At 37.9% G+C, this 27,695-nt stretch overlaps 1 protein-coding gene, 1 non-coding gene and 1 pseudogene across 5 annotated transcripts in view; 2 read left to right on the forward strand and 1 right to left on the reverse strand.

Annotated features, from left to right (window-relative positions):
- The first annotated feature begins 995 nt into the window (after positions 1 to 995).
- On the forward strand, positions 996 to 2,730 carry LOC114089091 (dnaJ homolog subfamily B member 4-like; annotated as a pseudogene).
- A 14,228-nt stretch (positions 2,731 to 16,958) lies between these two features.
- Positions 16,959 to 27,695, forward strand: part of Unc13b (unc-13 homolog B) — a 208,649-nt gene continuing 197,912 nt past the window's right edge. For all 4 annotated transcript variants that reach the window (XM_071600727.1, XM_071600728.1, XM_071600729.1 and 1 more), the window contains exon 1: positions 16,959 to 17,302. In XM_071600727.1, coding sequence (XP_071456828.1) covers positions 17,281 to 17,302 — 22 coding nt within the window. In that variant the 5' untranslated portion in view covers positions 16,959 to 17,280. The remainder of the gene's footprint in view (positions 17,303 to 27,695) is intronic.
- Positions 23,802 to 23,874, reverse strand: Trnaa-agc (transfer RNA alanine (anticodon AGC)). Its single transcript has one exon. It is a non-coding gene; the product is annotated as a tRNA-Ala (tRNA).

The raw sequence follows: 27,695 nt of genomic DNA on the forward strand, positions 1-27,695 counted from the left end.
TCCCAAGTAGGCCAAAATTAAGCACATTTATAGTTAGGTTCAAAAGATAAATTTTTGTTGTAAAGATTATTGTGATCTCAATCAGACATAACTTTCCTCTGTTCATATATGAATACACGAGCAGTGTAACTCCACATCATGTTCAACCACAAGAATAGAATCTAATTAGAATAAGTTATACTCCATATATATATAGTCAAAATACAGTTTACTGGGTTGGGATTGTGGCTCAATGGTAAAGCCCTTGCCTAGCACGTGTGAGGCACTTGGTGAGATTCTTAGCACCACATAAAAACAAATAAATAAAATAAAAAGGCATCGTGTCTATCTACAACTAAAAAAATATAATACAGTTTACAGGCACTGGATTGTAGCTCAGCAGTACAGCACTTGCATAGCATGTGTGAGGAACTGGGCTCAATCCTCAGCACCACATAAAAATAAAAACAAAGGTATTGTGTTCATCTTCAACTAAAAATCTTTTTTAAAATACAGTTTACTTTCACAAATATCTAAAAAGAACAACATAAAAGTAAAAAATAAAACACATTTTCCACACACAAAAAAAACTACTGTGAGCTCAAAAATAAATAAGAGATATAATACAAAACTAAGTAAGGATTTGGATAAATTATAAAAGGTATTTAAAGTTGACAAGAGTTTTGTTTTTTTTTTTAATTTTTTGGTTATTAATGGATCTTTTATTTATTTACTTGTATATGGTACTGAGGATTTAACCCCGGGCTTCACACATGCCAGGCAAGTGCTCTACCACTGAGCCACAACTCCAGCCCAAGAATTTTAAAAGGAAGTAAAATTTACAATGGATCTTATATGTGATTGAGTTGATAAATTTATGGGTCTTTGTGGCAGCAAAATAGATATTAAAGATATAGTCTGACTGGGTGTGGTGGCACACACCTGTAATCCCAGTGGCCGGGAGACTGAGACAGGAGGATCACAATTCAAAGCCAGCCTCAGCAAAAGCCAGCCTCAGCAAAAGATATAGCTTGGTTCCTCTTTTCTGTGTGTTTTTTGGGGAATAGCAGTTTGATCAGTGTCTGAAACTGGAGACAGCCCAGTGTTGTGGAAAAGACTCTAGATTTGGTCCCAGAGAATCTAGAATCAAGTGTATGCCCTTTGGGAAATCTAAGTTCATATCAAGGCATTCAAAATGGGGAAAGACTATTATTGCATTTTGGGAATTAAAAAAGGAGCTTCAGATGAAGATATTAAAAAGGCTTACCAAAAATAAGCCCTCAAATCTCATCTGGACAAGAACAAATCTCCTCAAGCAGAGCAAAAATTTAAAGAGGTCACAGAAGCTTATGAAATTTTGAGCAATCCTAAAAAGAGGGAAATATATGATCAGTTTGGGGAAGAAGGGTCAAAAGGAGGAGCAGGAGGTACCTTCCAGTACACCTTTTGAGGTGATACTCATGCCACATTTGCAGCATTTTTGAGAGGTTCCAACCCCTTTGAAATCTTCTTTGGAAGACAGATATGTGGTGGTAGATATTCTGAAAAAATGGAAATGATGGAGATCTTTTTAGTGCCTTGGGATTCAGCATGAATGGATATTCAAGAAACAGGGGGGCTTGGGGATGTGGCTCAAGTGGTAGCGCGCTCGCCTGGCATGCGTGTGGCCCGGGTTCGATCCTCAGCACCACATACAAAGATGTTGTGTCCGCCGATAATAAAAAAATAAATATTAAAAAAAAAAGAAACAGGAATTCTGTGGGGCCATCCCATCTCAAACAATATCCTTCAGTTATTCATGAATTTAGAGTATCACTTGAAGAAATATACAATGGTTGTACCAAACAGTTCTTAGAAAAGGTTAAACCCTGATGGAAGGAATTATAGATTTGAGGACAAAATTCTCACCATTGAAATTAAAAAAGGGTTGAAAGAAGGCACCAAAATTTACTTTTCCAAGGGAAGGAGATGAAACACCAAATAATATTCTGGCAGACACTGTTTTTATTATTAAAGACAAAAATCACCCCAAATTTAAAAGAGATAAATCAAATATAATTTATAATGCTAAAATTAGTTTATGGGAGACATTGTGTGGCTGTTCAATTAATGTGCCTACACTGAATGGAAGAAACATACCTATGACAATAAATGATATTGTAAAATCTGGCATGAGAAAAAGAATTATTGGATATGGTCTGCCATTTGCAAAAAGTCCTAATCAATGTGGTGACCTTCTAATGGAATTTGAGATGTCTTTCCTAGATACTATATCTTCATCATCCAAAAAAGTTCTTAGAAAACATCTTCCTGCCTCATAGAATGAAGAATTTTATTACCCATATTTTGATAAGGCACTGAAAATATAAAAGGACTGGCAGTTTACTGATGTAGATGTGAATTCTGTAAAAAAAAAAATGTGTAAATTCTTCTGAGGGCTCATTAAATTGCATGAATAGAGATGGTTCAAATAAATAGGCAAAAGGGATTTTTACAGTTAGAGATGAAGGGAAAACTTCTCACTGTATTTTATTTCTCCCAAATCAGAAATTTTAGTATTTTGCTTATACATGAAAGTTGGTGTAATGGTTAATTTGAATTGTCAAGTGATTTGATTAGGAGATGCCAAAGATTAAGAGAATTACAGGTGTGTCAATGAGGGTGTGTCTAGGAATGTTTAACATGTGGGATATCCAACTGAAGTGGAGACACTCCCTATGTGTAGGCAGCACCGACCAATAGGATGATGGCTTGGATGGAATAAAAGTTGGAAGAACAAGGGTGCAGCAGCAGATGCAAGCTCAATTCTTCTTGAATGGGTTCTTGATCGCTGCAGTCATCTGAGGATATCAGACCCTTGCTTCGATTCTCCAGTAGCCTTTGGTCTTAGACTAGGGTAGCATCATTGATCCCTCTTGTTCTGGGGCTTTAGCTTCTTGGACTGTGCAGCTACTGGTCCTTCCAGCTCTCCAGCCTGCAGAAGGCCATCGTGGACTATCTAGCTTCTGGTCGAGTAAGACAACTTAATAAGTCTGCCTTTTATAATAATACTTTCTGTTGATTCTTTTCCTCTAGAGAACCCTGACTAATACAGTTGGTTTTGTGAAGTCAGCAGATATATTTTTAAATAAAGTACTAGACAATCCAATTACTTTATTTCTTATATCTTTAGATAATAAGTATTACTAGGTTCCTGTTTATAATGGAAATTTCAATTCTTTTTAAAAAAATTTATATTTTTTGTACATAGATACAACTTTTTAAAATGTTTTTTATTTATTTTTATGTGGTGCTGAGAATTGAACTCAATACCTCATACATGGGAGGCAAGTGCTATACCACTGAGCTATGGTCTCAGCCCTCAATTCTTAACTATACATGCAAAATGTATTTCTAGAAGAGAATAAAAGCCGAAGTTGTTTGGAAATGTGGTTATTAGATTTAAATCACCCTGAAATACTGTTTAAGGGCTAATACTAACCAGTAAAGAACATATTCATGAATATGTTTCACCATTTTGATTTTTGAAGTTTACGGTATCATTTTCTCTATTTATTTATTTATTTATTAGTTGTTGATAGAAGTTTATTTTTCTTTGTTTATATGTGGTGCTGAGAATTGAACCCAGTGCTTCACACATGCTCGGCAAGTGCTCTACCACTGAGCCACCACCCCAGCCCCCAGTTGTAATGTTCTTAAGAGCAGACCTTTCCTTCATAAAAATAAAATAAATGGCAATTTGTCTCCTGTGGAAATCCTAATTGCCTGAATTACTGATATTTTAGAAATAGACTGTTTTTAAATGCCATATGTAATTTTATCATGTTAACTATATATCTTTGGCTTAATAAATTATACGCTCATTTTGTTGTCCACTAGTTTAAAATAATTTGTTTAATAAGAAATGTGTTTTTAGAGGAAATGAAACACTGTTACGGAATTAATTTCCAATTACACAGTTTTCTATAACTTACTCATATATGCTATATATACTTTATATAATTTCCCTAAAAAGAATAAACTATTACTATGGTGTTAAACCAAAATATAGGAAACATAAACACAAACTGCTGCTTATGATCAATGTTGCTACTACTTGCTATACATATAAGCATTTTACTTTTTTATATGTATAGATTTCATTTAAAAAATATATTTGCATTTAAAATAAAAATATATATTTTAGTGTTATTATAGAAATGATGTTTCTTGGTTCATAGCTATTATACAAACTGAAATGTTTTTGCATGTAATTTTGTTTTGTATATTCCTTGTAAAACTTTATAACTGTTGCCTGTTAGTGTTTTGCAGCATTGCTTCTTTTTTTTTTTTTTTAGTATTTATTTTTTAATTTTAGGTGGACACAATATCTTCATTTTATCTTTATGTGGTGTTGAGGATTGAACCCAGTGCCTCCCGCATGCCAGGTAAGTGCGCTGCCATTTAAGCCACATCCCCAGCCCACAGCATTGCTTCTAATAGGATAATCTGAATTAATTTGAGACAATAGGCCATCACCTATAGGACAGATAATGCTGACTTCCCAGTACTAATACTGACCCCAATTAATTATAGACATTAAAGTTAAAACCTAGCTACTCCTACTTCAAGACTGGTAAAACTGACCTACCTGCTAGATGTTTAAAACCCAAAATTTATAGACCAAAATCAAGGAAGTAAAAGGGCCAAGGAAAAAGTAGCCAATATTTTGGCCCTTGCCCTCTAAGGTCAGCTAGGATGCAGGGAAAAATGGGTCCCCTATAAGGGCCCTGCAACTCTAGTGAGTCACCTGACCTCCTAATCCCCTCTCTAGGGGATCAAGAGGATCCTAGAGAACAGGAAGTCAACTAGTGCACATTCTTCAAAGTGGAGTGTCATCGAAGAGGGAAATGTGCCTGATGTTTTCAAGGAAAGCCACATGTGGTCAAAAAGACCCTGACCTGCCCTGACAGATGGCACATTTGGAAGAGGAAAAGCTAAAGGAGCCAAAAGGCTTCTCATAAGTCCTTAGGGGTGATCCCTGACAAATATCGGCTGACTCTAACAGTATATAGGATAAAAGGTTATTTTTTACCAACTCTCTCTTAGATACCTGGCAGGAGAGTATAACCCAAACACAGCTATACATGGACATTTGATAGATAATACAATGATTCTTTTATCGTTAATTTAGATAACATTTGTTTCAGTCCTCCTGAAAGTAAGTAAAACTGGGAGGTTCTAAAGGAAGGGTTTTTTAAACACAGAAGTGCCTGATAAATATCACAAAAGCTCTGCCAAAGTCACAAGTTTGTTCTGAGTCAATTTGAGACCTACACACTCTTTCTAACTTCCTGCATAGGTGGACTTGATCTGTGTCTCTGTTTTGTTGTTGTTGTTTCTAGTATGATTACTATGAGCTGCTGCTCAGACTTCTCTGGAATTCACAATTCATCACTTCCAGCTTGGATTTAATCAAGTCTTGGAAAGAAGACAAGCTTCAGCCGAGCTGGAAAGACCTTACTAAGTGCTTCTAATGACCAGAATGACTATCTGAACTGCTAAAAAGGGGAGAACTCATTATCATGAGTGATTTCCACCTCAAAAAGTTGATGTCTAGGATGGATGACAGTATCAAAGGATACAAGAACAAAAGTGAAAATAAGATAGAAAGGTATAACAAGAAAAAGGGACAACTTCTGAGAAATAGAAAGTTCAGTGGTCCATTTTCAGAATAAGAATTGAGCCTTAATTGGAATATAAGATCCAATCATAGCCATTTTGAGATCCAATTATTGCCATTTTTAACTATTCCCCTTCTCTTTGCCCTCCCCAATTTTAAAATTAGCCCCTCACATAGATTGTAACCCAAAGCTCCTCCTATCAAAGCAAGGGACAGTGCTGCCTTAGGGATGAAAGCATGTGGACTTCCTGCCGAAGTCTGCCTTGCTTGCCAGACTTTATTCAGTAGCACATCCTTCTGCAGAAGTAAAGTTTGGGGGCTGGGGCTGAAGCTCAATGGTAGAGCACTTACCTAGCATGTGTGAGGCACTGGGTTCAATCTGTAGCACCACCTAAAAATAAACAATTAAAATAAAGCTATGCTGTCCATCTACAAGTACAAAAAAAAAAAATTAAAGTTTGCCTTTACTTGTTGGAAGTAATGCTCCTTACAACCATGTGTTTGATTCCTCGTGGCACCCCAGTGTTCTAATACTTCTTTTGTGACTTGTCCAATCAAGTCCTTGGCCCATTTTTCCATTTACTTTTCTGTATTTCCCTATATATTTATAGGAACTCTTTGTATATTCTAGATATGATTCTTTTGCTAGAAAAAAAAATCTGTTGAAAATACATTTTCCACACTATGGTTTACCTTTTTCGTTTTTATTAATTTTTTTAAGATGAACACGACATCTTTATTTATTTATTTTTATGTGGTGCTGAGGATTGAACCCAGTGCCTCACATGTGTGAGGCAAGTGCTCTACCACTGAGCTATAACTCCAGAACCCACCTTTTTATTTTCTGTATTGTGTCTTTCAATGAACAAATTGTTAACTTTAATACAGTTCAATGTATCTTTTTGGTTAATAAATTTTCTGCCCTGTTTAAAAATCTTTGCCTACCCTAAGGTAATGAATATATTCTCTTATGCTGAAACTTTATTATTTTGCCTTTTATAAACATCTGGAATAGATTTTGTGTATGGTCTGAGGTAGGGGTCAAGGTTTAGCGTTTATGGAGGAAGAACAGAGGCTGTACTGGGAGCCTTAGAGTTCTACCTTATACTGTATTGAATTGTTTGAGGAAGAAAGGGGCCATAGGTCTTGTGTATATATTTAAATGTATTTGGGTTGGGAGAAGGCCTTGGTGTGTGCCAGAGAACTCCTCATGGTCCCCTGACTACTGGGCATGGCTATATCCATTCTGAGTTCCTTCTCCCAATTATTCCCTACCAACCCCTGAGACCCCACCCCTACCCCACCTTAGTTGCTGGATCTATTCACATTCATAAAGATGGGAATTGATTTTCCACTTGTAGGATTTTTCTACCATACTCTCTGTCTTTATTCACATTCTGCAATGTTAATTAGTTCAGCCCCTCCCTCCAGACAAACATTTTTTTTTTGCTTTTATCTGTATTGCTAGATGGAGATTTTGGATTATATCTCAAAAGTAGGTGCTTTGCTAGGGAGTGGTAGTGCCCACCTATAATCCCAGCTGCTCTGGAGGCTGAGGCAGGAGGATTGTGAGTTCAAAGCCAGCCTCAGCAAAAGCGAGGCACTAAGCAACTCAGTGAGACTCTGTCTCTAAATAAAATACAAAATAGGGCTAGGGATGTGGCTCAGCGGTCGAGTGACCCTAAATTCAATCCCTGGTAGCCCCCTCAAAAAGCAGGTATAGTTTATTTCAGCTTGTTCCTTTAGAAAAGAAATCGTATAAATTTTTGTCTATGTACAGGGCTCATCCAAATAGTCTCCATGCTTTTGTGGATATAATTTTAGTGATGAAACAAGATTTCTCTGTGTCTGAGATGTCAGTTGGGGTCATCTTTTCTTTTGAGATTAGACAAAATTGCTGCTATTCCTTTACCTTATATAAAGGAAGAACTCTGGTGCCATTCTAGAGCCTTCTATGAAATCTGGGATGGGGAGGAGTTTAATTTTTTCATGAATTCTCTCTCTTTTTATTATACAAGTCAGTGTTGAATTTTATTTGACTGAAGAATTACCCTCTATGAATAGTCTACACGATATAATTACACGTGAAAATGTTTCCAAGGAAGTTGAGAAAACACGAATTCAGTAAAAGCTGGAACTTGCTAAAATGTGTTATAATTTGATGATGTCAGCTGGGCATGGTGACCCATGCTGTAATCCAGTTACTCAGAAAGCTGAGGCAGTAGGATCATAAATTCAAGTCCAGCCTGGGCAACTTAGCAAGACCCTGTCTCAAAATAAGAAATGTGAAAATATAAAAGACTGGCAATGTAGCTCAGTGGGAGAGCTCCCCTGGATTCAATCCCTGGTACCATCAAAACCAAAAACAAAACCCCCAAACAACTGAGTGGCAAAAATATATGTAAAGCTGGGATTACAGACTGTGGGTTTGATCCTCACCACCAAAAAAAAAAAAAAAAAAAGGAAAAACAAACAAACACAAAACAAAATAAGATTATGTGAAGCAGAAAAAAGCTTTGCAAGGCTTATGAAAATGTAATTTGGGGATGGGAAAGAGGATAAAATGAATTGGACATAGCTTTCCTGTGTTCATATATGAATATACAACCAGTGTAACTCCATATCATGTAGAACCACAAAAATGGGAAGTTATATTCCCTGTATGTATGATGTGTCAAAATACATTCTACTGTCATGTACAATTTAAAAGAATACATAAAGATTTAAAGAAGCAAATACAAAAAAAGTATAATTTTAAAAAACTGTATGTTTATTAATTGTGTAAAGTACTTTGCAGAAAATATTTGAATCTATCATGTGTTATTAAACTATTAATGCATTATTAAACTAATGTGTCAATTTTAGTTTTCATTTGTTCTCATAAACTTAATTATTGCTGGGGCTGGGAGTTTTAGCTCAGTGACAGAGTTACTTTTGTGTGTAAGGCCTTGTGTTTAATTTCCAACATCATACAATAAAACAAAACCCAGAAACATATTCTGCTTCCATTTCTGACAAAACTCTCAGAAAACTGATGATTGTTTGTTTCCTTTTAAGTCTTGGGTGCTAGGGACTTGAACCCAGGCACTTGCCCATACTTGAGCAAGTACTCTTTCACTGAGCCACAATACCACTGGGCATGGCTATATCCATTCTGAGTTCCTTCTCCCTATTATCCCCTACCAACTCCTGAGACCCCACCCCTACCCCTCCTTAGTTAAAATTTTTATTTGGGGAAAGTCTCACTAAGTTTCCCAGGCTTGTCTTGAACTTGTGATCCTCCTGCCTCAGCCTACCAAGTCACTGGGATTACAGATGTGTGACACCTTGCCTGGCCTAGAAAGACATTTTCAAAGATGACATACATAAAATCTTATTATAGATCAGAATTATCAGATGAATATTGTAATTTATTTATTTATTTATTTTTTTTGGTACCAGGGATTGAACTCAGGGGTACTGGACCACTGAACCACACCCCCAGCCCTATTTTGTATTTTATTTAGAGACAGGGTCTCACTGAGTTGTGTAGTGCCTCGCTTTTGCTGAGGCTGGCTTTGAACTCACAATCCTGCTGCCTCGACCTCTGGAGCTGCTGGGATTACAGGCATGTGTCACCAGACCAAGCTTGCAATTGATTTTTAAGAAATGTAGATGAACACAGTACTTTTATTTATTTTTTATATAGTGCTGAGGATCGAATCCAGTGCCTCACATGTGCTAGGCAAGTGCTCTACCATTCACCCAAAACTCCAGCCCCTGCAATTGATTTTGATAATGTTGTGAACTCCAACTAAGCAAAATGTTACCTCCAGAAAAGATTATTGTCCTTCTCATTTGTAGGCCAAAAAAATTATTCAGTTTTTATTTGTTTAATATTATCAATTTAAAAATTGTGGAAATTTAGTGGAATGCAGTGGCCCATGCCTGTAATCCCAGTGATTTAGGAGGATTAAAAGTTCCAAGCCAGGCTCTATAATTTAGTGTGACCCTTTCTCAAAATAAATAATTCAGCTGGGTGTGGTGGCACATGCTTGTAATTCTAGTGGTTTGGGAGTCTGAGGCAGGAGGATCGAGAGTTCAAAGCCAGCCTCAGCAAAAACAAGGCATTAAGCAACTCAGTGAGACCCTGTCTCTAAATAAAATACAAAATAGGGCTGGGAATGTGGCTCAGTGGTTGAGTGCCCCTAAGTTCTATCCCTGGTAATCCTCAAAATAAAAAATAACGAATACAACTGGGCAGAGCCAAATAGTTTCTGGTGCTATACTCTTAGACCTCAAAAACTGTGAACTAAATAAACCTCTTTTCTTTACAGGGTACTCAGACTATCAAGGCTTCAGACAACATTCAGGTTCTAAAAAGCATCAGTAAAAGTAAACTGATAGGTGTCAAATTAGGCATGGATAACGTAATTATAAAAGACTGAAAAAAAATGACCACTAAAAATCTGCAAGGGTTTTTAAGTTGTAAGGAGCTTAAGAATTACAGGATCTTTATTTTTCTATTCTATATTATGTTAAAGTACATGGAGACATCTACATACAAAAGGTCTTAGCCTTATATCCAAAGATTGGTGAATAAGCCTATATTTAAATATTTTAAATTAAAATAAAATGTTTGAGTTATGTACATTACTAGTATTTGATTCCTCTAATAAATCAGCTAATGAACCAGATCATGTTGAATAAGAAAGCTTTTACTATTCATGTCAAGAAATGATGTATTAGTGGCATTATTACATAACAAAGTAATCATATATGTGCATGTTGAAAAAAAAATCACAGCTGGGTGTGGTGCCACGGGTCTGTTAATCCCAGTGATTTTGGAGACTGAGGCTGGAGGATTGCAGGTTCGAGGCTAGCCTCACTACTTATTGAGACTGTCTCAAAATAAAAGATAAAAAAGTGTTGTGGGTGTTGCTCAGTGGGTAAAGTGTCCCTGTGTTCAATCCCCAGTACTATAAAAAAAGATATGTGTGTATATATGCATACATGCATGATATAATACATACATATATTTTTGTTAAAAAATAAAAAATACAAAAGTAGTGGGGGTATGGCTTTGTGATAGAGCACTGTGGGTGGGTTTCATTGCCATTATCAAACACAAAAATGTGGAAATTTGCTTTCTTTCTTGATATATAAGTACCTATATAATAGCTTTAAATTTGCTTTATGGTCCACAAAGCCTAAATATTTACTGTTTGATTCTTCATGGAAAAAGTTTGTTGATCTCTCCTATCAATAATGTATAGTAGTAAAACTTCTGTATTTGGGGTAAAATTGGGAGTTCATAACCAACTTGAATCTAATGTATGAAATATGTCAATAGCTTTATAATGTTTTGAACAACCAATAAAAAAATAAATTAAAAAAAATAATGTATAGTAGTAAAACTGAGAGAATACCCCATCATTTCTTCTGTTTCCAATTATTGGATAATGTTTTTCAATAGATACAGACATCCCTACTCTCAGAAGCTTTGTACTAGATTGAGGGGAGGAGTGAACAGGCAATAAATAAAAATGTATAAGTGAAAAGAGAATTGAAGGAATGGTATGTGAAAATAAAACAGTGTGATAGAGAGTGCTGGGGATCCAATTAGATTGGGTGGCCAGGGAAGGTGTTACCAAGAAGGTAATTGCAAATTAAGCCCAAGTGATAAGAATTAAATAGGTAAAGATTTTGAGACAGTTTATACCAGCATTGGATTTTTGCAGGGGAGGGGTTGGTGGGCACTGGTGATTGAACTCAGGGGCACTCAACCACTAAGCCACATCCCCAGCCCTATTTTGTATTTTATTTAGAGACAGGGTCTCACTCAGTTGCTGAGCGCCTCACCTCCATTGCTGAAGTTGGCTTTGAACTAGCTATTCTCCTGTCTCAGCTTCTCGAGGTACTGGGATTACAGGTGTGGGCTATATTTGTAGTGGGGATTGAATCCAAGGGGACTTTACCACTGAGCTACAACCCCAGCCATTTTTAGTTTTTATTTTGAGGCAGGAATGGATTTGGTGCTTTTGGGGGAAAATTAAAAAGGTCAATGTTGCTAGACCAAGATAAGCGGTCTATAGGGAGAGGACTGGTAGAGCCCAGACTAAGTGTCATGTCTGCTTCCTGCATCTGTCATGAGGCCCTGCCCCAGGGTTCAAGAGTAACCATCTTCTTTGCAAAATATTTTTTCATGCTCTCATATCTGCTCTCTTTTGACTCAGCCTGTGTTGGAGGCTATGTATTTGAGGTAACTGACCAAGAGTTTGCTTTGCATTCTATCCTGTCCTGGTTACTTCCACTCTGTATATCTTATTTTTGGGGTCTGAGGTTGTATAAGAAGGCCAGCCCAACTCTGACATCTGGTGGTGGTGGATGATATTGGAAAGATCAAATCTTTGTTTCTTCTCCAGGCTCCAAGCTATAACATTTGGAGTGCCATTCTTTTTTTTTTTTTTTTTATTCCTTTGGGTGCCTGGGATTGAACTCAGGTGCACTCCTCCACCACTGAGCCACATCCCCAGCACCATTTTAATTTTATTTAAGTATAGGGTCTCTCTGAATTACTTGGCGCCTCGCTGTTGCTGAGCTGACTTTGAATGAGATCCTCCTGCCTCAACCTCCTGAGCCACTGGAATTTCAGGTGTGTGCCATGGCACCTGGCTGGAGTGTCATTCTCTCGTAGTACTTGTTCCAGTACTTAGAAAGTAATAGTAAAGTTGGAAAGCTGGATTCAGCATTTATCTTGCTACTTCATTCAGTTCTTTTTTGGTGACATCTTGGAAAAACTTGACTAACGGGCTGGATTGTAGCTCAGTGGTGGAGTGCTAGGCTCTGGGTTCAATCTCCAGTACCACACCATACATGGAGAAGGAGAAGAAGAAGGGGAAGGGGAAGGGGAAGAAGAGAAAGAAGAGGAAGAAGAAGAAAACTGGTCTAAAGTAAGTTTCAGGGATCATCTGTGGATTCCAATTATCAAAGCCATTTTATCCTCCCTGCGCTTCCGTTCATGCAAAAGGTATATATCTCTTTCCTTCCTCCCTCCCTCCCTCCCTTCCTTCCTTCCTTTCTTCCCTCCCTCCCTCCCTCCTTCCTTCCTTCTGACAGGTTCTCTTTTGACATGTTGCCCAGGCTGACATGGAACTCTTGGGCCTAGGCAATATTCCTGCTTCATCCTCTCGAATAGTTGAGACTACAGGTATATGCCACCAGAGCCTGACTTTTTGTTCTAAACATGGTTGTGTGTGTGTGTGTGTTTTTTTAATATTTATTTCTTTTGTTGTAGTTGGACACAATACCTTTATTTCACTTATTTATTTCTATGTGATGCTGAGGATTGAACCCAGGGTCTCGCAGGTGCAAGGCGAGCGCAGAGCCTGACTTTTGATGCTCTGGTTTTCTGTTGTTGTTTGCACTGAATGGTTCCTTGATGAGTGTAACTGGTCCTGATCAAATGCCTGGAGAACAGAGGACCTTATTGCTTTCTTCCTCTGAACTTTCCCTTTTAACTGTTAAACTGCAATGCCTTAGAGCCTGTATCATAATCTTCAGTGACTCTTGCTCTCCTAAGCTCATCTTTACCATCTGTGTATACTCCCTGCTAGTCTTCTCAACATAAGTAATAATAAACAGGCTTTGGGGCTAGGGTTGTGGCTCAGTGACAGAGTGCTTCCTTTGAATATGAGAGGCACTGGGTTCGATCCTCAGCTCCGCATAAAAATAAATAGACAAAATAAAGATATTGTGCCCATGTCAATTAAAAAGATATATTTAAAAAACAAGCTTTGGATTTTTACCATGTAGCAGATAATTCTGGGGGTGGGTATTTGGGATTGAATCCAGGAGCACTTTACCCCTAAACTATATCCCCAGCCCTTGTTATTTTTTATTTTGAGACAGGGTTTTACTAAGTTGCTTAGAGTCTTGCTAAATTGTTGAGGCTGTTCTTGAACTTGTGATCATCCTGCCTCAGCCTCTCAAGTTCCTGGGATTATAGGCCTGTGCCATAGTGTCCAGCTGTATCAGGTAATCTAAGTGCATATCTTCATTTAAACCTTAAGACCATCTTATGAAGTAGATATTATTTTTTCTCTCTTTTTAAAATTTATATATGAATAAAGTTATTATTATTATTGTTGTTGTTGTTGTTATTATTATTATTATTAGGTACTGGACCTTGAACCTAGGGGAATTCTACCACTGAGCTACCTCCCCAGCCAGTTTTAGTTTTTGAGACAGGGTTTCACTAAGTTGTTGAAGCTGGCTGGTAACTTGCAATCCTCCTACCCCAGTCTCCTGAGTCTCTGGTATTACAGGTGTGCGACACCACTTCTGGCCTTGTGGCCAATACATACTGTTATTACTTACTCCCTGAAAAATTAAGATTATATAACTTGTCCTAGGTTATGAAAACTAGGACTCAAATCCAGGTGTGATAGGCAGATTCTAAGAACTTCTCTAATGATCCTATCTCCTGGTAGTATTCATGGACTTGTTTAATTTCCTTCCCTTGCATGTAACTTGCTTTTGAGAAAGAGGATACATTAAAAAGGAGGGTAAGTCACTTCTGTAACTAGGTTTCAAAAGATTGTGAATTCTATTTTCATAGCCGACTCTACTGCCTTCTCAGCTTGCATGCTTTGATGAAACAAGCTGCCATGTTGGAGAGTCCCACACATGACAAGGAACAGTCAATAGCCAATAAGGAATCAGAACAACAGCCCTAGAGAAATTGAGTCCTGCCAACAATCACATGAACAAGCTTGGAAATGGATCCTTTCCAGTCAATCTGGCACTTTGCAGCTTGTGAGAAGCTGTTCCCAGATTTCTGACCAACAGAAACTGTGTTTTTTTTTTTTTTGTAGAGGGACAGAATGCCTTTCTTTCTCCTTCTTCTCCTTCTCCTTCTCCTTCTCCTTCTTCTTCTTCTTCTTCTTGTGGTTCTAAGGATCGAACCCAGTGCCTCACACATGCTAGGCAAGCGCTCTGCCACTGAGCTACAGACTCAGCCCAGAAACTGTGAAATTTTTTTTTGTTTTTAATGTGTGTGTATATGTGTGTGGTACTGGGGATAGAACCCAGGAGTATTTTAACACTGAACTACATCCCTAGCCCTTTTGATTTTTTTTATTTGAGACAGGGTTTCACTAAGTTGCTCAGGCTGGTTTTGTACTTTTGATCCTCCTGCCCTCGGTCCTGAGTAGCTGGGATTACAAGTGTGCACCACTATGCCTGGCAAATTAATGTTTCAAGCTACTGAGTTTTGGGGTAATTTGTTATATGACAATATGTACTACTCCAGATGAATCTGGCTCCAAAGTTCATGCTTGTCACAATTTTATTAGGTTGTTTCCAGGTGAATGGTGACGTTCCATCCTTCATCGGATGTCCTCTGTGTCCTCTAGGAGAATCTCTGATTTCATTAGAGCTCTGTTTGCTGTCTCTAAACTCAGTCACAGAATCCAAAAGTTCAATTCCTTTTTAGCAACTTGCTCTTATGGTTTAGGACAGCTGGGCTAAATAGCTAGGCATTCCAACCTCCAGTAGCCCAGAGAATACCCAGAGATTTTGAGTTCAGACATCTCCCTTGACTAGGCTGGCTGAGTTGCCTCAAAATCTTCCTTGGGTTATTGCTGCAAATTTGGATTAAAATGGGAAAGATCAAGTTTTTTCTCTTCTATAACATTTGTAGTTTCTCATAACACTTATTCCAATGAGAGGAGTCATATGGTAGCTAGTCCCCATCCCAGCACTAGAAGTTGAAACCAGGGGTTCTCTCCACCATTTAGCTACAACCCCAGCCCTTTTTTATTTTGAAACAGGGTCTTGCTAAGTTGCTCAGGCTGGCCTCGAACTTGCAATCCTCCTGCCTCAGCCTCCCAAGTCATTGGGATTACAGACATGGGCCAGCCTGGCTATGAAGTTTGCTATTTAAAAAAAAAAAATTTAGTTGTTTTTTTAGATGGACACAATATCTTTATTTTTTAAAATTTATTTTTATGTGTTGGTGAGGATCAAACCCAGGGCCTCACGCATGCAAGGCAAGCACTCTACCACTGAGCTACAACCCCAGCCCTAGGAGGTTTGCTATTGTGGGTAAAGATCCTGTTAGAGGGGCTGGGGTTGTTGCTCAGTGGTAGAGCACTTGCCTGGCATGTGTGAGGCCCTGGGTTTGATCCTCAGCACCACATATAAATAAATAAATAAAATAAAGGTCCATTTACAATTAATATATATAAAAGATCCTGTTAGATCCTCTCTGGGTCTGGCAGGTAGAATCCTCTGGGCCAAGAACTTGCCAATGGTGAAACCTAGCTGGGCTAATGAGACTAAGAAAGCACATAGTCTATGTGGTGCTCAATCTTGGCAGCACTATGTATCTTCCTGTTTTCTATTCTATTTTTTTTTTAAGTTCTTCACATGTGCATATATCATCTTGCCAGCAGTAGCCAGTCAGCTTAAAATGTCCCTCTCTTAATGTAAACATTAATGGTCTGATTTCTGCATGTTAGGTGCTATTCCAGTTAATGGAGATACAATGAAGAGCATGAAAATAAGTCAGAGACTTCTAGACACTATATTTTCTTTTCTTTCTTTCTTTTTTTTCTTTTTCTTTTTTCTTTTGTGGTGCTGGGGACTGAATCCAGGGCCTTGTGCATGTGAGGCAAGTACTCTACCAACTGACCTATACTCCCAACCCCCAGACACTATGTTCACTCAGTTGTGTGTGTGTGTGTGTGTGTGTGTGTGTGTGTTTTTCTTGTCCTAAATAACTAATTAAAATTTACTTTGGTCAGACATGATGATGCACACCTGTAAATCTCAACAATTCGGGAGGTGAGGTAGAAGTGTAACTTCGAGGCCACTCTCAACAACTTACAGAGACTCTGCCTCAAATAATAACAAGGACTGGGAATGTAGCTCAGTAGAAAAGAGTCCCTGGATTCAATCTCCAGTACCAACAAAACAAAATAAAAACATTGTTTGCCATGTGGTACGATCTTGCTAAAATATATGGCAAGTAACCAGTCAGCTGTTAAGGCTAACCTCTTTAAGGAAGTCTAATGGAAATTCTTCAATGAAAAGAATGTTTCTGAGTGGAAGCCCCACCCACGTGGGAGGAACCGAGTGCTTCAGTTCCCGCCTCACACAGGTGAGAGGAAGCCCCACCCCACTTGGCGTGAGGATTTGTTAGTGGGCTGAGGGGCATTCAGTCTCGCACGTAAGAGGAAGGGGACCCCGCCTCCTACGCGCCTCCGAGGGGCGGGGTTGGAGGACTGGGCGTGAATTGATTGGTTAGGGGGCGGGGCGCCAGGGGTGTGTTCCGCTCAGGCGCTCGCACAGATCCCGGGTGAAGTGACGGTGGGAGTCTGCCGCTCTTGTCTCCCAGCGATGGCGCCGCGGTGCCGCGCCCAATCCCCGGTTTACCGGCCGGTACTTAGCGCTGTCCAGAGCTCACTCAGATGGTGAGAACTGGAGCGGGACCGGGGGAGCGGAGGGAAGCTGTCTGCTACGGGGACCATGAAGAGCTGCCGGACCCTTGGGACTGATAGCGGGCGCCGTCGCGGCACCTGCTGAGAGAAAAGAGGGAGCGGCCCGGCGGGGGCCCGGCGGAGGCTAGTCGGCGTAAGCTAGCCGGCACCTCGGCCATGTCACTGCTCTGTGTGCGCGGTGAGTGTGCGTATTGGAGTGGGGAGGCGGCAGGTTCCACACACTTCAGTTATCGTCCAGTTATCACCTCTCCCAAAGTTCCCTTCCGCGCCTTGGAGGACAGATATGTTAACCATTTATAAACATTTGAAGAATTTCCTCTCCCCAAGCTTCTGCAAGGGACTGTTACCTCTCCATTCTGGTAGCCATGTGACAGTGTTGTTAGTTGGCTGGCCCAAGTCCTACAAACAGTGACTGGGTTTTTTTCTCCAGTGAGAGCGGATGAGCTAGGAGACCGCGGATCGTTGGAGCCTGTCAATAGCGGGCAGTCTCCCATTGTTTCTTCCTTTTTTCTGCACTGTAAAACTAGTATATAGTAGCAGGTTCTTTTTTATCACTCTTTAAATGCGTTAGTGATACAGCTGCCCATTCCTTCTTCCAGTGTATTTCCTGATTTGCACCTTTATTGCTTGTTCCCTGCTCCTTCCCTGAACCCCAGTCTGTAGTCTAAGTCTAGACTAAAATTATTCTCATATTTCACTCTGAAGGGTGTTTCTTCTCCGTTGGAACAGAGCATCGTTTTTTTTTTTCTTCTTCCCGTGAAGCTTCCATCCCAGTAACTCACAGCGAAGGTCTTTTATTGCTTTTTCCCTGAGGACATTTGACCTAAGAAGATATGTTAAAGCTAGAGCTTTGGGGGTTTAAGATGAGAGACCATTAGAATACATTAAGCTTCATGTAGATAGAGACTGATTCCTATTGGTTTTTGTAGTACTCCCAGTGCCTGCTTTAATAGAAGCTCAATGTTGGTTTTGAATGAATGCAAGAACTGATTTTAGAGAGATTATCTGCTCAGAAAAAGCAGGGTTTGGATTACTGTTGAATTTATCTTGGGAAATTTAAGTTACAACCTGTCATAGCTGGGTTGAACAAGATGGGATAAAGTGTCTTGATTATGAGTGAGAAAGTACTTATACACTGAAGGCTTCACCAGAGCTTTTTCCTGGTACCTTTTACTGGACAGTTAAGAGTTTATGTTTTTTTTGGCTGTACAGATTAGAAGCATTGTCCTTGTTTGTGATCTCTCTGATAACAGTGTTTCCCCCAGATGCTGGCAAATGGAACTGCTTTGCCCTGCTCTCTTCCACGGTTTTGTTAAATCTGCATTAACCCAAAATGGGATTTTGTTATTTCCAGGGATTATGAGACACAGTTTTTTTTTCTTTCATGGTTGATTTTTCATTAATGAGAATTTTGCTTTGGTTTTAGTAAGACATTTTTTCTCAGCAGCTGGGAGTCTATTTATTTCTTTAGAACCCTGCTGCTGTGTAGCAGGATTTGGGAAAGGTTGGGTTTTGCAATGTCTTTTTGGCAGTTTATTAATTCTCTACTGCCACACCATAATAAAGACTTATGAAAGACTCTTTAAAAAACAAATTCTAAGGCAGGCAATGGTGCACTTGTGTAATCCCAGAGCTAGGGAGGCTGGGGCAGGAGCATCACAAGCTTAAGGTCAGCCTCAGCAGTTTACCCAGGCCATAAGCAACTTAGTGAGACCCTGTCTTAAAACAAAAAATAAGGATTGGGATTGTAGCTTAGTGAGAAAGTGCCTCTGGGTTCAATTCAATAAAGTAAATAAAACAAATTCCATTTAACTGAATTTAAATAACTTTAGAGAAGGAGTTGCTGCTATTTTCATTTGTTTTAAAATCAGCTAGCTTTAATAGAAGCTCAATGTTGGTACCTACTGTTTGGCTAACATCTTTGCTATTTATCTATTGTGGTGCTGGGGATTGAACATAGGGTCTCAGGCATGCCAAACATGTACTTTACCATTGAATTACATTCCAGATTCTTTTTTCCTTTTAATGTTACTTTAGTCAAACTTCTCTACTTTTGAGGAGAATAGAGACCCTGAGCAGGTCAGTATCCTTTTTTTCTTTTTTGGTATAGGGAAGGTCTTTATCTTTTGAATAGATATCTGGCATTTATTTGTTTATTTTGATGGTGCTGTGGATCAAACCCAGGATCTTATACTTGAAAGGCAAATGCTCTACCACTGAGCCCACTCTCTCAGCCTCAGAAAATTTTAATTACTGAAACAAGCCACTATCTTTTATGCAAATACTCATTAAATGGTAAAGTATTCACCTGGAAAAATGTACAGAAATGGATAAATATTTTAAAAATGATATTCCTTGCATTATATTTTGACTCTAAGAATATTATTCATATTCTGAAAATAGCTTATATAGTAGATAGTGTATAACAACTTACTTTCATTTAATGGTGGAGTAGAATTGAATTAGAAATTTTCTCCAAGTAGTAAAACTCAAGTAGTTAACTTGATGTAGAAACTGGCAAACTGGGGCTGGGGTTGTGGCTCAGTGGTGGAGTGCTTGACTAGCATGTTTGAGGCACTGGGTTTGATTCTCAGCACCATATATAAATAAATAAAATAAAGGTCCGTCCACAACTAAAATAAAAAAAAAAAAGAAAGAAAGAAATTGGCAAACTGGTGTTCATTTAATTATCCCCAGACATCTTGATTCAAACTTCATTTCCTTAGTTTAATCCTTCAATCATGCTTTATTGCCTACAGCCCTCCTTTTGACCCTGTATTCCTGCCTGTGCTTATACAGATACTTTGCTTCTGCACTGTATTCCCCATACTACCTTTGCTTTATTCTGCACTTGTAACCCCTGAAATATCTTTGGGGGAGGTTGGGTTTTGTAATGTCTTTTGGGAAGTTTGTTAATTCTCTACTGCCACACCATAATGTTTCCATATTTTCTAATTAAGAAACTTTCCTTTTATTTTGGGTACCAGGAATTGAATCATTCATGGGTACTTAACAAACCACTGAGCCACATCCCCGCCCCATGTGCCTTTTAAATTTTTATTTAACAGAGTCTTCCTAAATTGTTTAGGGTCTCTCTAAGTTGCTGAGGTGGGTTTTGAACCTGTGATCCTCATGCCTCAGCCTCCCAAACCGCTGGGATTACAGACGTGTGCCACCACACCTGGCTCTTTTCATATTTTCTGCTTATTGAAAATGTATTTTTTCCAGTTTAAAGTCTTTATTTTGTTGTTGAAAATTTTCAATTCCTCAGTCCATAGTGATCTCTTTCTCCTTTAAACTCTTAGAGCACTTGTGTCTGAACCATGCCATTAATATGGTAATGAATCTTGTACTAGTCCTATATTGCTATGCTTATGGTGACCCAAATAAAGGAAGCAATAGCACTGGTCAGATCAGATCTGGAATTGTGTTCAACTGGGCTATTTCCTTCTAAGAGGCACATTGAGAAAGTCTATTATTTTAAGAGGAAAAAAAAATTTTTTTTAAGAGCTTGATGATTAATGAAAGGTGCAGTAGTTGTTTAAAGAATGTGGGAAGTTTACTTGTGGGAAGATTTAAGAGGGACAGGATCATAATAGTAGAAGAAGATAGTTTAAAAAACTGTAGATCCTTTTGTCAAATCTGGAGGATAGACCTGAGACAAGTGGACCAATGGTTTAAAATTGGATATTAGATTAAAATAAAGAGCTGAAACAATTGTTTTTAACAAATTTAATAGACTGAGGATTTTTTTTTTTTTTTTAACACTGAAAGAGATTGAATGAGTGGTAAGGATATTCTAAAAGGATGTTGAGGGGCTGTGGTTCTGGCTCAGTGGTAGAGCTCTGGCTCCTCTAGCACATGTGAAGCCCTGGGTTTGATCCTCAGCACCACAAAAAAATAAATAAATGACCAACTACTAAAAAAAAAAAATATATATATATATATATATATATATATATATATATATATAAAATTTAAAAAAATAAAAAGATGTTGACCATTGGGTAGGTGGTTAGTCTTGAATTTTTAAGAAATCACTTTTTTATAGAATTCCTTTAGTTTTTTTTTTTTTTTTAAAAGAGAGAATTTTTAAAAAATTTTTTTTTAGTTTTCGGCGGACACAACATCTTTGTTTGTTTGTGGTGCTGAGGATCGAACCTGGGCCGCACGCATGCCAGGCAAGCGCGCTACAGCTTGAGCCACATCCCCAACCCTAGAATTCCTTTAGTTTTGGAGCCACGCACAGTGGCACATGCAGGTAATCCCAGTGATTCAAGAGGGAAGATCACAAGTTCAAGGCCAGCCTCAGTAATTTAGTGAGGCCCTAAACAACTTAGGGAGACCATTTCTCAAACTAAAAAAATAAAAAGGGCTGGGGAGGTGGCTCGATGGTAGAACACTGCTGAGAGTTCAATCCCTAGTACCAAAAAAAAAAACAAAACAAAACAGAATTCCCTTACTCTTTTAAGAAATATTTCCTGAAACAACATACTGCAGGGACACAGCCACATCAATGTTTATAGCAGCACAATTCACAATAGCTAAACTGTGGAACCTACCTAGATGCCCTTCAGTTGATGGATAAAGAAAATGTGACATATGTATACAATGGAATATTATTCCCATTAAAGAGAATAAAGTCATGGCATTTGCAGGTAAATGGATGAAGCTGGAAAATATAATGCTAAGTGAAATTAGCCAACACCAAAAAAACCAAATTTCTCTTGATTTAAGGATTCAGATCCATAATATGCTATGGGTGGGGGATGGGAGGATTAAATGAACCCTAGATAGGGCAAAGGGGAAAAGGGGAGGGAGGGTAGGGAGCCGGGGATGGGGGTAGGAAAGATGGTGGAATTTGATGGTCATCATTATCCTAAGTACATGTAAGAAGACACGAAGGATGTGACTCTACTTTGTGTACAACCAGAGATATGAAAAATTGTGCACTATATGTGTAATATGAATTGTAATGCATTCTGTTGTCATATATAACAAACCAAAATAAAATACAAATAAACATTTATTACATGCCTAAGGCATGGAAAGATAAATAAGTATACTAATAAATATTTTTCAATGGACTAAACAACTTAAAAAGCTCTATGTTCCCTCAGTCATGTTTAAAAATATCATTTCCATTGCATCATTTGAATATATATATTCATATAGTCTTTTTAAAAAATATTTAATTTTAGTTGTAGTTGGACATAATACCTTTATTTTATTTATTTATTTTTATGTGGTGCTGAGGATCGCATGTGCTAGGTGAGCCCTGTATTGCTGAGCCACAACCCCAGTCCCTCATATATTCTTTTTTTTTTTTTTTAGTTGTCAATGGATCTTTATTTATTTATATGTGGTGCTGAGAATCGAACCCTGTGCCTCACACATGCCAGGCAAGTGCTCTGCCACTGAGCCACGTCCCCAGCCCCCGCCTCATATATTCTTAATATGTATTATTTCTTGGGTTTATAAATAAAATGTGTAAAATATAAAAAAAAATATTTCCTGACATAAATATTTCTTTAACATTTTTTGGCGTAGCTTTACTCATAATCCTGATATTATTTTGCTTCCATAGCATCAGTACTACATGAACAACCTCAGTAAACTTAATCAGGGATTTTCTTTAACATTTATTGCTGTGGTGTTCATGATGAACTTAATCTAAATAAACATTTTAAAAAATTGGGCCTTTCCATAATATCTATTTGTAATTCCCAGTGTTTATAACAGTGCTTAGTCACACAATTTTCCCTCCTAATTTTCACCAGAAATGACCACCATTGACTTGATGAAGACCATTTTTTGGAATTTAAAAAGTATTATATACTAATATATTACTGATTATAGAAATTTGAGAAAAATGCAGAAAAGTATAAAAAAGGAAAATAAAAATCTTCATGTAACTACCATCTGCTAGAATCATTGTTAAATTTTTTATTCATTGCTTTTTTTGTGAATGCTGGGGATTAAATCCTGGGCCTGAAGCATGCTAAGCATATATTCTACCACAGGGTTGACCCCCATCCCTTATTTAGTTTTTTTTTATAAGGTAATATATGTCATAATAAGAAATTCAAATAATTGTGAAATGAAAGAAAAACATTCTCTTGTTCCTATTTCTTATTACTTCGTAGTACTGTTTATTGGTTTGTATGTATTTTTCTTTTTCATTACATATCAATATAAAGTTCTACAAGTGAATGTAGAGTATTCCTCAACTTTTATTGTTTTTAAAGATGTTGATGAACCTTTATTTTACTCATTTTATATTGAACCCAGTGCCTCACACATGCTAGGCAAGCACTCTGCCACTGAGCCACAACCCCAGCTCTCCTCAACTTTTTAACTTCATGATTTTCCTGTTAGCTATATACAATTCTTCCTAATGGCTGTAGACCATCCCATTATATATGTTATCTATTATTTATTTATTTATATTTATATTTATTTTTTAATTTGTTTTAATTAGTTACACATGACAGTACAATGATCTTGACATATCATACATTTGAATCAGATGGAGTATAATTTCTCATTTTTCTGAGTGTACAGGTTGCAGAATCACATTGGTCATGCAGTCACGTTTATACATACAGCAATAATAAAGTCTATTTTATTCTGCTGTCTTTCCTTTCCCCCTTATTTATTTATTTATTTATTTATTTTGGTGGTGCTGGGGATTGAACCCAGGGCCTTGTGCATGCTAGGCAAGCACTCAACCAACTGAGCTACATCCCCAGCTCCTATAATTTATTTTTATTATGATTTTTTTTCTGGTATTGGGGATTGAGCCCAGGGGCAATATACCACTGAGCTACATCCCCAGCCCTTTTTTATTTTTTTATTTTGAGACAGGGTCTTGCTAAGTTGATGAGGCTGGGCTTGAATTTGCAATCCTCCTGCCTTAGCCTCCCTAGTTGCTGGGATTATAGGCCTGCACTGTGGTTCCGGCTGTGTCTGTATTCAATCAGATTCCTATTAATGGATAGTCAGGATTTAAAAAAATTTCCTTTTAACAATCTACAATGAACATCCTGGTAGGTGGTTTTTGTTATATGTTTGAAGAACTCTGGTCAACTTTTCAACTGGACTTTTGTTTGATTGGCTCCTTGCTATATTCTTTTTCCTTGTAGGAAATGAGAGATTGAACCCAGGGGTACTTTTCCACTGAGCTACATTCCCAGACCCTTTTATTTTTTATTTTGAGACAGGGTCTTTCTGAGTTGCTTAGGGCTTCCCTAAGTTGCTGAGACTAGTCCTGAACTTGTGACCCTCCTGCCTCAGGCCTGCAAGAGGAAACAATTGTCTTGGCATGCACCACTGTGCCTGGCCATTGCTATATTCTTTGGTGAAATAATTACACTCAGTTGGATTCATTAGCAAAACCAAGTGCTTTAGTGTCTCTCAGAACATCATCCCTTAGTAGAGGCAAGTTCTTTACGATCACATAATATTTTATGCTTAACAAAAAGACCAAGACTACTCTGGTAAGTTTTACTTGTGATTACATGTACGTTTCTTTTTCTTTCTTTCTTTTTGTATTTGAAAATTGGATTGGGGTTGTAATTCAGTTGCAGAGTGCCTGCTTTAGCATGCTTGAGGCCCTGGGTTTGAGCCCCAGTCCACACACAAATTCCAAATTGAATGTGTATTACTTATATTTTTTAAACAAAAAATGCCGGCTGGGGTTGTGGCTCAGCGGTAGAGCACTCGCCTCGCACATGTGAGACCCTGGGTTCCATCCTCAGCACCACATAAAAATAAAACAAAATAAAGATACTGTGTCCATGTATAACTAAAAAAAAAAAAAAAATTAAAAAAAATGCCACTAGTGATAGTAACTGGACCAAGTTGATTATGTTGTGACTTCCCCTTAAAAAACTTATCCTAATTTATCACTAATTAGCCATCCAATTAACTGAAAGGATACTGCTGGGAAACTCTTAGAAGGTGAACTTTGATGGCTCAAGTATTTATAGCACACCCAGGGCACATATTGATTGTGGGTTGATTCTCTTACAGAGAGAACTCTAAGATAGATTTTTGTTTACATTCACTGTGGCAAATAGGAATGATAATGATTTTAGATTTTCCAGGCACAAGGGTAGATTGGTCAAGTACTTCTCACTCCCCCCACATTATTGTAATCTGCTTCAGCTAATTCCTTGCTGACTTTTCCCATCACATCATGGTTCCAGTAGTCCCTGTCCTTACAAGCAGAGTTGCTGCTGGTTCCTTTCACTTAACTGTGGCTTTAGGAAATTGATTGTGCCTTGTCTGAGCCACAGAGCAGTGAGAGAGGAAAGGACCAATTTCCTCTGCTATTGCTTTCGTCATAAACTCTCTTCCTTATAAACAGTAATACTTAACCCTAATTTCTTTTCTAAAAATGGGATTTTTTTCTTTTCCTTCTTTCTCTGTCTCTCTCTTTTTCTTCTTTTTTTTGTTAGTACTAAAAGTGGGATTTCGTTTTTCTTTCTCTCTCTCTTTGGTTGATATTCAGGGATTTAATTCAGGGCTTGGCACGTGATAGGCAAGTGCTCTACTACTGAGTTACCTCCTCAGCCCTTTTTCTTTTTTGAGACAGGGTCTCACTAAATTGCTGAGGCTGACCTTGAACTTGTTGATCCTTCTGTCTCAGTCTCCTGAATCACTGGGAATACATGTTTGATGTACACAGCTTCCTTTTCTTATACAAACCCGGAGACTAAATTTTAGAATATCAATAGGTCTGATATAAGATAAGTAAAATTAGTTCCTGCCAAAATGGGAAAGTAACTGTACATGTTTTTCTAACTTTTTTTCCTCCATTGCTGGGGAATCAAACCCAGGGCCTTTTTCTAACTTTTTCTTTTCTTTTCTTTTTTGGTATAGGGGATTAGGGGATTGAACTCAGGGATGCTTAACTACTGAACCACATCCCCAGCCTTTTATTTTATTATTATTTTTTTTTAATTTGAGACAGAATCTCCCTAAGTTGCTTAAGGCCTCACTGAATTGCTGAGGCTGGCTTTGAACTTGGGTCCTCCTGCTTCAACCTCTTGAGTTGCTGGGATTTCAGGTGTGTGCCACTGTTCTTGGCTTTTTCTAACTTTTAAAGCAAGATTCTTTGGTGTGAGAGGTATTTTATACATTTTTTTTTTTTTTCCTGAGACAGGCTCTTGTTGTTACCCAGGCTGGTCTCTAATTGAGTGATCCTCTTGCTTCAGCCTCCTGAGAGCTGAATCTATGGGCACAGGTCACCGTGCCTGGCTTTATATACCCTTTCTTTTTGTTTTGTGGTGCTGGGATTGGACCCAGGGCCTTCAGAGTGCTAGGCAAGTGTTCTACCACTGAATTACATTTCCAGCCCTTTATATATGGACTGTCTTTATTAAAGATCAGAGAAGATTTTTTTTTTTTTTTTTGTATATTTTGAAAAAACTTTTTATTGATTTTGGGCACAGTGACCTGCACCCGTAGTTCCAGCTACTAAGGAAGCCAAGGCAGGAGGATCCCTTGCCTAGACAACATGGCAAGAACTATCTCTATAAACAAACAAACAAACAAAAAACTTAAAAAACTGTCTTTATATATGTTATACACGCATATGTAAACATAAATATTAAGTGTTCAGCTCACTGAATTATTACAAAATCAACACACTCCTGTGACTACCACCCTAGGTCAAGAATAGAACATGACCAACACCTGGGAAGCTCCCTTTGTCCTTTATCCCAGTCATTATTCCCTCCTTGCATTCCAAAGTAACCACTTGACTCCAACACTAGTTTTGTCCGTTTCCTTCCTTCCTTCCTTTCTTTCTTTCTTTCAATTCATAGACTTTGTATATTTTAGAGCAGTTTCAGGTTCACAGAAAAATTGAGTGGAAAGTTTGCCTGTTTTTTGAACTTTTTTTTTTTTTTTTTTTGGTACTGGGCGTTGAACCTAGGAGCACTTTACACTTTACCACTGAGGTACATCCCTAGCCCTTTTATTTTTCAATTTTGAGACAGGGTCTCTCTAAATATCATAGGCTGGCCTTGAACTTATGATCCTTTGTCTCAGCCTTACAGGTTTCTACGATTATAGGCATGTACCACCATGCTTGGATTTGAATTATGTATGTATTACTGTGAGTCTGGTTTCTTTTGCTTAACATTATGTTAGATGCTTCCACTTCATACATGTAGCATTAGTTCATTGATTTTCATTACTGTGTAATATCTCATTGTATGAATATATCATGGGTTTTAAAATATGTATTGATCTGGTGACAGTGAAGTTTGGATGAAGTGGGGAGATATTGGAGGTACATTATAGCAGCAGTGATTTAGATTGAAAATAGTTTCTTGATGAGATTTGAACTGTCATAGAAAAGCTGTGAAATTCTTTTTTCCAGAACTCTTTTTCAAATCTGTTTCCTTTTGTGTGTAATATGTAGGTATAGCTGCTCTGCATGACTTAACTAACTTAGTATTTTCTGTTTTGTTGTGATCCTTTCTTTCATTACTGGGAAATGAAATAAAAATATAGGCATGTGGTAAAATTTTATGTTCAATTTAATAAAGGAACTGTTG

This window comes from Marmota flaviventris, chromosome 13, assembly GCF_047511675.1.
Source record: "Marmota flaviventris isolate mMarFla1 chromosome 13, mMarFla1.hap1, whole genome shotgun sequence".
Lineage (NCBI taxonomy): Eukaryota > Metazoa > Chordata > Mammalia > Rodentia > Sciuridae > Marmota > Marmota flaviventris.